This window comes from Leopardus geoffroyi, chromosome A1, assembly GCF_018350155.1.
Source record: "Leopardus geoffroyi isolate Oge1 chromosome A1, O.geoffroyi_Oge1_pat1.0, whole genome shotgun sequence".
Taxonomy (NCBI): domain Eukaryota; kingdom Metazoa; phylum Chordata; class Mammalia; order Carnivora; family Felidae; genus Leopardus; species Leopardus geoffroyi.
The window spans coordinates 116,981,993-116,993,373 of NC_059326.1; the positions used below are offsets into that span (position 1 = coordinate 116,981,993).

Consider the following 11,381-nt stretch of genomic DNA (forward strand, 5'->3'; position numbering starts at 1 on the left):
GGGGCGGAGCTACTCCTGTTGCAGTTCCTTTAATCCGCCATCTTTTTGTTCTATTCTTGAAAGTGGGAATAACATCCACAAAACGCAAGGTGGCGCTGCAGGCTTAAAAAGAGGGGGAAATACTCGCACAAAGGATGTTACAGACTCCAGTTTTCAGAGGAAAGCTGGCCAGACAAGAAAGGTAGAAGAAAGGAAACCGTGGTGTTGGAGTTGGGGAAAAGTAGGACCCCTCCCCACAAACATACCAACTCATTTCTAAGGATTCGGTTTCTGCCATTTCTGAGAACTGCTTGCGGCCGAGTGAACGTGGTTTTGAAAGATTGTTTAAACGAAGAATGGAGGCCAGAGTGATGCCTGAAGTGCAGAAAAGGCAAGTGTTTTTTCTTTGTGTATTTCTGGGAATGTCTTGGGCTGGCACCGAACCGCTTCGGTATTTTGTGGCGGAGGAAACGGAGAGAGAGACCTTTCTGGCTAACCTAGCAAATGATCTGGGGTTGGGGGTGGGGGAACTGTCAGCTCGGGGATCTAGAGTCATTTCAGATGAGAACATACGATTTTTACTATTCAAGCCGCTTACTGGTGATTTACTTCTAAATGAGAAATTAGACCGAGAGGAACTGTGTGGGCCCAGAGAGCCGTGTGTGCTACCTTTCCAGTTGTTACTTGAAAAGCCTTTTCAGATTTTCCGTGCTGAACTATGGGTCAGAGACATCAACGATCATTCTCCAGTATTTCTAGATAGAGAGACTACCTTGAAAATATTAGAAAGTACCACTCCAGGGGCAACATTTCTCCTAGAAAGTGCACAGGATTCAGATGTTGGAATCAACAACCTGAGAAACTACACCATCAGCTCCAATGCCTATTTCCATATTAATGTCCGTGATAGTGGGGAGGGGAATGTTTATCCTGAATTGGTCCTGGATGCAGTGCTGGATCGTGAAAAGGTTTCTGAGCTCAATTTAACCCTCACAGCCTTGGATGGTGGGTCTCCGCCCAGATCCGGGACTGCCCTCATACGCATCCTGGTTTTGGACATAAATGATAACATCCCTGAATTTGTACAGGCCCTCTACAAGGTGCAGGTGCCTGAAGACAGCCCTGTTGGCTCCCTGGTTGTCGCTGTGTCAGCTAGAGATTTAGATACCGGAACTAATGGAGAAATAGTCTATGCATTTTTTTATGCCACTGAAGTAATTCTCAAAACATTTCGAATCAATTCAACATCTGGCAAGCTTTATCTTAAAGCCGAATTGAACTACGAGGCAATACAAACTTATACATTAACTATTCAGGCCAAAGATGGCGGAGGGCTTTCTGGAAAATGTACAGTGGTGGTCCATGTAACAGATATAAATGATAATCCACCGGAACTGCTTATGTCATCACTTACTAGCCCAATTGCAGAAAACTCACCTGAGACAGTAGTAGCTGTTTTTAGGATTAGAGACAGAGATTCAGGGAACAATGCAAAGATGGTGTGCTCCATCCAAGACCATCTCCCCTTCGTCCTGAAGCCTTCAGTACAGAATTTCTACACCCTGGTAACAGAGAGACCCCTGGACAGAGAAAGCCGGGCCGAGTACAACATCACCATCACCGTCACCGACTTGGGGACCCCCAGGCTGAAAACGCAGCACAACATCACCGTGACGGTCTCCGACGTCAACGACAACGCCCCCGCCTTCAGCCAAACCACCTACACCCTGCGCGTCCGCGAGAACAACAGCCCCGCCCTGCACATCGGCAGCGTGAGCGCCACGGACAGGGACTCGGGCGCCAACGCCCAGGTCACCTACTCGCTGCTGCCGCCCGCGGACCCGCAGCTGCCCCTGGCCTCCCTGGTGTCCGTCAACGCGGACAACGGGCAGCTGTTCGCGCTCAGGTCCCTGGATTACGAGGCGCTGCAGGCGTTCGAGTTCGGCGTGCGCGCGGCCGACCGCGGCTCGCCCGCGCTCAGCAGCCAGGCGCGGGTGCGCGTGCTGGTGCTGGACGACAACGACAACGCGCCCTTCGTGCTGTACCCGCCGCAGAACGGCTCTGCGCCCTGCACCGAGCTGGTGCCCAGGGCGGCCGAGGCGGGCTACCTGGTGACCAAGGTGGTGGCGGTGGACGGCGACTCGGGCCAGAACGCCTGGCTGTCGTACCAGCTGCTCAAGGCCACGGAGCCCGGGCTGTTCGGCGTGTGGGCGCACAACGGCGAGGTGCGCACGGCCCGGCTGCTGAGCGAGCGCGACGCCGTCAAGCACAGGCTGGTGGTGCTGGTCAGGGACAATGGCGAGCCGCCGCGCTCGGCCAGCGTCACGCTGCACGTGCTGCTGGTGGACGGCTTCTCGCAGCCCTACCTGCCGCTCCCGGAGGTGGCGGCGGCCGAGGCGCGGGCAGACCCGCTCACCGTCTACTTGGTCGTCGCCTTGGCGTCCGTGTCGTCGCTCTTCCTGTTCTCGGTGCTGGTGTTCGTGGCGGTGCGGCTGTGCAGGCGGAGCCGGGCGGCGTCTGCGGGTCGCTGCTCGGGGCCCGAGGGCCACTTTCCGGGCCACCTGGTGGACGTCAGCGGCGCGGGGACGCTGTCCCAGAGCTACCAGTATGAGGTGTGTCTTCGGGGAGGCTCGGGGACCAGTGAGTTCAAGTTCCTCAAGCCCATTATCCCTAATCTGCAGTTTCAAAGTACAAGAAGGGAAGTGGAAGAATATCCCTCATTTCAGAATGATTTGGGTTTCTGATAAGGGATGGAACATAAATGTCCATATTGTGTCTGTAAATATTTTTCTATTGTGAAATTCGTCCTGAGTTACCTGTAGAGGAGTGCTTTAATATTATTTAAAGTCAGGGTAAATTTCTTTACAGAGAAACGGTCCCAGCTTTAGCCCTAGGAAACTTCCACAAAGCATGTAATGTATATGTGTTATATTTTATCTCAAACAGTTGTGCATTTTTTGCAGCCTATTACGTGATTAATCTTGTTTATGATGTTTTAAGTTGGTTTTGTCTTTAAAATTTTGCTACTCTTATTTTCTGAGTTGGAGTGTTGTAGTATACCTACTCTTAGTTTTAGAAGTATAGATAGTATCTTTTAAAGCTTTTTAAAAAATGCTTACTATGCATCATACACAATTTTAACACTTTTAATATTAGAAGTAAATCTGTAAGGTGTTTTAGAAATGAGCAAATAGATATTCATAGAGGCCCAGCGAGTTCACTAGGGTCAGCAACTAATAAATGGTAGAGCTGAGCATCTCTCCTAGATCTGTCTGACTCTGGGATCTTGCTATGATGCTATACTGCTTTCTGTCATTAGATATCACTTGGCAAGTTTCTCCTAATTAAGGAGAAGAATCTTCTCAGGTTAGTATTCCTGTTGAGTGTTTTCTATGTTTGGAAATAATGTGTGTAGTGGTCTGTGGTTATATGTTCTCACATACCAATAAGCCAGCTTTTCTGGATCAATTATTCAACTATTATTATTAGAGCTGTGATCTGACCAAAGCTTAAGTTAAAAAATATTGAAGGATCCATTTGTGCTTTCTCCTTGTTATCTGAACATATGACCTTCATATCACAGAAAACTTAATGACCCTGAATAGAAATAATACATCAGTTTGATTGCTTCATTAGTTTATTTTTCCTCACATTGCAATAACTTTTCTACAGTGGTCCCTACCTACTTTTAAAACACATTTTCCTTCCTTAATTTTAAAGTTAATTTTTAAAACTTCCTATTCAATATATTGCAGTGATGAATAAGGGAAATATAAGAAAAAGAATAGTTTTAAATATGTCATATTAAAGAAACAAATTGTCATTAAATTGCTTAGAGATTCTGGAAAGTTAATGAGAAGTTTTGCTTGCTATAATAATCTGCCACTGCTTTTTCTTTAACAACTATTCAGATAATTTCTACATAGCTGTATTCTGAATGTATTATATGCTAAGTGCTGGTAACTCTTAAAATAGTACTGCTACTATGAATTACTAATGGGATATAGTCTAAGGGCAAAAGAAAAACCCCTCATGGCAGTAAAATCCTAAATTGTTTTCATGGTGTCAGGGTAAAATTATTCTTTTTGCAACAAATCAATGAAATGGAAAAAGGGAGGAGGGAATTCTACACAATGAAAGAAATTAAGACACATACCAAGCAAATATAATGCTTGGTGGGTCTTGATTCAAACAACCATAACAACTGAAAGAATTAGAGAAATTTGAATCTAAGTGGATATTAAATAATGCTAACCTAACTTCTTAGGTGTGGGGATGGCATTATAGTTGTTTTATTTTTTTAAGTATTAAAAGTTGGAGATCTATAATGAAGTATTTATGGGTGAAAACTTAGTTTGGGATCGGAAAATGATGGGCAGATAGAGTGAGCAATAATGGCAAAATATTGAGAACTGTTGAAGCTAGTGATGAGTACCTGGAGATTCATCATACAGTTCTTCCTTATGGGGTTTGAAATTTTTCATAATAAAAAGTTTTTACAATTGACACTGTAAGAAGGGAAGTTAATGAAATTAGGACATCCATCTGAGATGTGGAATCACCACTGCAGTTACAGATTATATCTCTCTTAGATAAACTCTCCAGCCTTTCCTTGTTTCATCATTTGAGATGATAATTTCTGAGTAATCCTGCTCATGCATTCTTCTACCACATGAATCTTGGGTGTTTTCAAGTCAAGGCAATGGACTCATGTAAACTCTGCTACCTGATGGCATCAAATTACATGCTTAGTGTGTGTGTGTATGTGTGTGTGTGTGTGTGTGTGTGTGTGTGTGTGTGTGTGAAGTTAATCTCTCTCTGTCTCAGTATCTTCATCTGTAAAGTGAGGAAACTCAAGGCGTCCCTATGAGGTATACACTATTACTATCTCCACCCTACAAGTGAGAAAACTGGGAGAGGTTAAATAATTTGTCCAAGTTTCATAGCTAGCAGTTTCCATAGTTCTTGGCAATAAAAATATGTAACTCTGAAAGTTTTCTATATGGCTCCAATTGTGTGTGTGTATGTATATGTATGTGTGTGTATATATATATATATATATACATAATACATATACTATATACTATATATATATGAGTTTAATTTTGAGAGAGAGCACAAGCAGGATAGGGGCAGAGAGAGGCGGGGGCAAAGCATCTGAAGCAGGCTCTGTGCTGACAGCAGTGAGCTGAAAGTGGGCCTCTAACTCACAAAAGATCATGACTTGAAGTCAGACGCTCAAGCAATGAGCCACTCAGGCACCCCTCCAGTTGTATATTTTAATTGTATATGTTTTCTTCTTAGCCAGGCTGTTACATAAATATTTTCTTTTTGCTCCAAATTCACTTAGCGTTATTGAAAGTAGAAAGTCCTTAGTAGTGTTATTTCTCTTTTTTGGCTCTCAGACAGTTGTCTGCACCGTAAAGTCCAGGGATAGTAAAGGTAAGACTCAGTATAGTACATACAGGAAAGAGTTGGGAATACTGCATCATTTTTCATCCCAGAAAATGTAAGATCCTATGAGGACGCCTGGTGGCGCTGCAGGATAAGACGGTACAGACCAGCACCGCAGCTGCAGCACCATTAACAGGCAAAACTAAGCAACAGAACCTGGAAGCCCACGGGAAGCTTGGATGCCACTGGAGGAGGACTGGGTCCTTTGATAAGGACCACTCACTGGAATATTTCTGAGGTATCCTGTGACAGAGCCACAGTCTCGGATACTGAAGTCCTTACAGTTCAGCAGAACCACCCTGGAGGGAGGCTTTACCAGACAAGAACAATGGAGGCCAGTGGGAAGTTCATTTGCAGACAAAGGCAAGTCGTTTTATTCTTTGTCCTCTTGGGCTTATCTCAGGGGGGTATGGAACCTAGGCGCTATTCTGTGGTGGAGGAAACCGAGGGGAGCTCCTTTGTAACCAATTTAGCAAAGGATCTAGGTCTGGGTCAGAAGGAACTCTCCAAGCGTGGGGCAAGGGTTATTTCCAAAGGGAACAAACTACATTTGAAGCTGGATCAGGAGACTGGAGATTTGTTGCTAAATGAGAAACTGGACCGGGAGGAATTGTGCGGTCACACAGACCCCTGTGTGCTGCGTTTCCAGGTGTTGCTAGAAAATCCCTTACAGTTTTTTCAAGCTGAGCTACAAGTAATAGACATAAATGACCATTCCCCAGTATTCGTAGACAGAGATATGTTGCTAAAAATATCAGAGAGCAGTCCACCCGGAACTACATTTCCACTGAAGAACGCTCAGGATGTGGACGTAGGCCGAAATAATATTGAGACCTATATAATCAGTCCCAACTCTTATTTTCGCGTGCTCACCCGCAAGAGCAGTGATGGCAGCAGATATCCTGAGTTGGTGCTGGATAAAGCGCTAGATCGAGAGCAGGAACCTGAACTCAGGTTAACCCTTACAGCTCAGGATGGCGGCTCTCCACCCAGGTCTGGCATCGCTCAGATCAACATTGAAGTCGTGGACATCAATGATAACGCCCCTGAATTTGAGCAGTCTCTCTACAGGGTGAAAATTCCTGAGGACAGTCCGATAGGCTTCCTGATTGTCACAGTCTCTGCTACGGATGCAGACATAGGAGTCAACGGAGAGATTTCCTATTCACTTTTCCAGGCTTCTGAAGAGATTTGCAAAACCTTTGAAATCAATTCCATGACGGGAGAAATTCGACTTAAAAAACAACTTGATTTTGGAAGAACACAGTTCTATGAAGTCAATATTGAGGCCAGAGATTCTGGCAGCTTTTCTGGAAAATGCACCGTCCAGACTCAAGTCTTGGATGTGAACGACAATGCCCCAGAAATCACCATGTCTGCATTTATTAGACACATACCTGAGAACTCGCCTGAGGCTATGGTTGCAGTTCTCAGTGTTTCAGATCTTGATTCGGAAGAAAATGGGAAAATAAATTGCACAATTCAGGACGATCTACCCTTTCTCCTGAAATCTTCCTTAGAAAATTTTTACACCCTGGTAACAGAGAGACCCCTGGACAGAGAGAGCCAGGCCGAGTACAACATCACCATCACCGTCACCGACTTGGGGACCCCCAGGCTGAAAACGCAGCACAACATCACCGTGACGGTCTCCGACGTCAACGACAACGCCCCCGCCTTCAGCCAAACCACCTACACCCTGCGCGTCCGCGAGAACAACAGCCCCGCCCTGCACATCGGCAGCGTGAGCGCCACGGACAGGGACTCGGGCGCCAACGCCCAGGTCACCTACTCGCTGCTGCCGCCCGCGGACCCGCAGCTGCCCCTGGCCTCCCTGGTGTCCGTCAACGCGGACAACGGGCAGCTGTTCGCGCTCAGGTCCCTGGATTACGAGGCGCTGCAGGCGTTCGAGTTCGGCGTGCGCGCGGCCGACCGCGGCTCGCCCGCGCTCAGCAGCCAGGCGCGGGTGCGCGTGCTGGTGCTGGACGACAACGACAACGCGCCCTTCGTGCTGTACCCGCCGCAGAACGGCTCTGCGCCCTGCACCGAGCTGGTGCCCAGGGCGGCCGAGGCGGGCTACCTGGTGACCAAGGTGGTGGCGGTGGACGGCGACTCGGGCCAGAACGCCTGGCTGTCGTACCAGCTGCTCAAGGCCACGGAGCCCGGGCTGTTCGGCGTGTGGGCGCACAACGGCGAGGTGCGCACGGCCCGGCTGCTGAGCGAGCGCGACGCCGTCAAGCACAGGCTGGTGGTGCTGGTCAGGGACAATGGCGAGCCGCCGCGCTCGGCCAGCGTCACGCTGCACGTGCTGCTGGTGGACGGCTTCTCGCAGCCCTACCTGCCGCTCCCGGAGGTGGCGGCGGCCGAGGCGCGGGCAGACCCGCTCACCGTCTACTTGGTCGTCGCCTTGGCGTCCGTGTCGTCGCTCTTCCTGTTCTCGGTGCTGGTGTTCGTGGCGGTGCGGCTGTGCAGGCGGAGCCGGGCGGCGTCTGCGGGTCGCTGCTCGGGGCCCGAGGGCCACTTTCCGGGCCACCTGGTGGACGTCAGCGGCGCGGGGACGCTGTCCCAGAGCTACCAGTATGAGGTGTGTCTTCGGGGAGGCTCGGGGACCGGTGAGCTCAAGTTCCTCAAGCCAAATGTGCCCAATTTCCAGGGCCACTCCCCTGGGCCAGAAATAGAAGAAAACGCCAACTTTAGGAATGACTTTGGTTTTAGTATTCAGTGATTGTATTGTTTTTCATATTCCAGATATTTAAAATTGGTAAGTTCAAGATATAGCTTTCCTGGCAACCCGTTAAGACTTTTTAAATCACATTAAACTTGCCTGCAAAATACTTTATATTACCCATTTGTTATAAAGAATAGTCTTTTTTTCATCACTATGAGATGATTGGTCTTAAATTTTGCCCTCAAAACACTGGTGAGGTCATTAGTTGTACAAATTGTTGCTGTGGAATAGTTTAGGAATGGATTAGGATGGGGCACCTGAGTAGCCCGGGCGAGCATCCCAACTTCCCCTCAGGTCATGATCTCACTGCTCCAGAGTTGGAGCCCAGAATAGGGCTGGATGCTGTAGGAGCCCTATTCGGATCCTCTGTCTCCTTCTCTTTCTGCCCCTCCCCCTCAAAAAGGAATAAACATTTTTTAAATAGAGCTTGAAAAAAGAAATGGATTAAGAAAAAATAGTGGAAAGTTAATTTTATACAATCAATTGTATTCCCTTTTCTTGTTTTAAATCATTAGATAAATAAAAGCAGTAATACACTAACACATGAAGTATGCCTGGTGGAGAAGGAAATAACTGGTACAGTGAGAATCTGGCTCTTGCTTTATTCTGCTTTCATAGCTCTTTTTTAATTTACTTAGAGGATGTGTGCACACATGCATGCGAAGGAGGGGCAGAGAGAGGGCAGAAAAGAGAGAATCCCAAGCAGACTCTGCACATTCAGGGAAGCTGCTTTCGTAGCTCTTAACTCTGATATTGTTTTCTCTTAAATGTTATACTAACTGTGCTTCCTTTCATTCATATAGCAGTGTTAATTTTAATATAATTATTTTAATTGCTTTCTATTAAGTTTCATTGCTGTTAACTGGAGGAAAAATAGCTACATTGTGTTCATCCAGTGACATAAGATAGCATAGTAGTGAAATGGACTTTTTCTATTTGAGAAACATTGAGCATGGATGACAGTAAATGCAGTGGCCACCAAATATCCATTTATTTTTTCTTCCTTAGTAACATCACAAATTACATGTAGAGCATTAGCAAGTTTAGTAAAAAAAAAAAATACTTTTTCCCTCCTTGGCAGCTAGAATGGAGCATTTCACTAGGTTATTGCCAATGGAATGTATATACAGATGTTGTAGGAGATTTCCAAGAAGGCTATTTAAAGGGAGAGGTACCTTTTTGTTCTTCTCTAACTGCTTCTTATGGCTTGGAATGTGTAAGTAATAGCTGAAACACAGTTAGCCATGTTGGACCATAGAACAACACTAAGGATGGAAATAATGTACAAAGACAGTCAGTGTAGAATAAACTTAAAAGAAATGAGGGTCCCTGGTAACTATAGAGTCATCATATCACCCCTGGAGTGCCTACTTCTGAATTTCTTTTTTTACTTGAGAGATAAAAGAACTTCTATCTCATTTCAGCACCATCATTTTAGTTTTTGTGCTACCTCCAGTGGAATCCAATCCTAAGGCTTTAACAGTAAGATTTTTTAAAACTAAAATGTTATGTAAGACAGTAAAATGCACAGATCTTAAGTGTATAGTTTGATATAACTGATCTTTTAAAGCTCTTATTCATGATTTCTAATTTAGTTCAAAGTAGGGTACAGAAAAAAAATAGTAGACTAGAATGCTTTACATTCATTATCTTTTTAGTCCTCTGCCGAACTCTAAGGTCTGAATAAGGGACTTAGAAAAAATGTATGTAATAAAGTGAACTTTAACTTTCTAAGTTACATATGAGAAAACTGAAGCTTAGAAAGGTTAGTAACTTGCTAGCAATTATAAAGTAATAAAAGGAGAAATTTGAATATCTGTCTGTTTTAACTGAATACTCCAGTTCTTAATCCATGTGTTATAATGGCAGGCATTAACTGGTAGCATTGTCTTCCTAACTAAGGAAAGTGAAATCCATCTATTCCATAAACTGAACCTTATGTAGAAATGTAGCTTTTAGTCTACAGTTTGTACTTGTTTCTTTACTATAGACTAAAATACTACTCTGGACCAGTAGATCCAAAGTTCTTATAGAAGCACTGACCTACTATCTGGGTGAGACACCACAGTTAATCTTCACTGGGAGTAATACAGCCTGATCATTTTCCTGTACCGTCTCAACATTATCACATTCATTATTGCAGTAATGAATGCCCTGAATAAGGAATAAAGTTACCTTATGGTTATGTTTCTTGAGTTTCTTGTACTTAGCCCTTCAGTCTGTTTTCTGTCAGTCCTAATATAAAATTTTTATTTTCCTTAGAAAGTTGAAATTCACTTTATTATTTACATTTTTTCTAAGTCCCTTATGCAGATTAAATACACTGTATTTATTTTAGCACACTATTATTTGAAAGCAATTGATATTCTAGTATTAATTTTATTTTTTAAAGCTTATTTTTTTATTTTGAGAGAGGGAGAAGGAGCATGGGAGAGGGGCAGAGGGAGAGAGAGAGAGAGGGAGACAGAGGATCGGAAACAGGCTCTGTGCTGACAGCAGAGAGCCAGAAGGGGGTCTTGAACTCATGATTGCAAGATCATGACCTGAGCTGAAGTCAGATGCTTAACCAACTGAGCCACCCAGGTGCCCCTCATATTCTAGCATTAATTTTAAATGAAATAACTAATTTCAGAGAAGTATAGGCAATGATGTGGAAGAATTTTTTTCACTGAATAATGTAGAGATTCTGGAAATTTAGTAGGAACAAAACTGATAGGCTCCAGCTATGTTCTGTTAAAATTAACCACATCTTTGGCAACTCCACAAAAAAATTATGCTGCAAAATATTTAGAGAGTCATAAATGACTTTATTCTGAAAGGATGGCTTACTTACTGGAGCTGAATCAGACATCTTCCAGCAATTGCTGTGGGAAACTATTCTTGTAGAGTGATAAATCGTTGTTGACTCAGCTGTGAGGTGCATGAATATCCATACTCGTGTAATGTATTTTTTTTCCATTGTTGCTATTAAAAATTACCACAAAGTTGCTTAAAACAAAAAAAAATGTATTACCTTATAGCTTTTTAGGTCTCATGTCTGGTATAGGTATCACTGGGATAAATCAAAGTGTTGGCAGGAGTGCATGTCTTTCTGGTGGCTCTAGAGGAGAATCTGTTTCTTTGTCTTTTCCAACTTCTAGTTGCTGCCTACATTACTTGACTCATGTCACCTTTCATCCATTGTCAAAACCAAATATTGTATCTCTTAAACAGATTATTC

At 44.5% G+C, this 11,381-nt stretch overlaps 2 protein-coding genes across 2 annotated transcripts; both read left to right on the forward strand.

Annotated features, from left to right (window-relative positions):
• On the forward strand, positions 1-4,972 carry LOC123605027 (protocadherin beta-7-like). Its single transcript, XM_045491291.1, has one exon. The coding sequence runs from the start codon at positions 336-338 to the stop codon at positions 2,721-2,723; it is 2,388 nt and encodes a 795-aa protein (XP_045347247.1). The 5' UTR covers positions 1-335; the 3' UTR covers positions 2,724-4,972.
• Positions 4,973-5,243: 271 nt separating this feature from the next.
• Positions 5,244-11,264, forward strand: LOC123604987 (protocadherin beta-8-like). The gene has a single exon (XM_045491195.1). The coding sequence runs from the start codon at positions 5,762-5,764 to the stop codon at positions 8,156-8,158; it is 2,397 nt and encodes a 798-aa protein (XP_045347151.1). The 5' UTR covers positions 5,244-5,761; the 3' UTR covers positions 8,159-11,264.
• Positions 11,265-11,381: the final 117 nt, after the last annotated feature.

What these genes read in the sequence shown, in the direction of transcription:
- LOC123605027 (XM_045491291.1), top strand. Translation starts at nt 336, where the DNA reads ATGGAGGCCAGAGTGATGCCTGAAGTGCAGAAAAGGCAAGTGTTTTTT.
- LOC123604987 (XM_045491195.1), top strand. Translation starts at nt 5,762, where the DNA reads ATGGAGGCCAGTGGGAAGTTCATTTGCAGACAAAGGCAAGTCGTTTTA.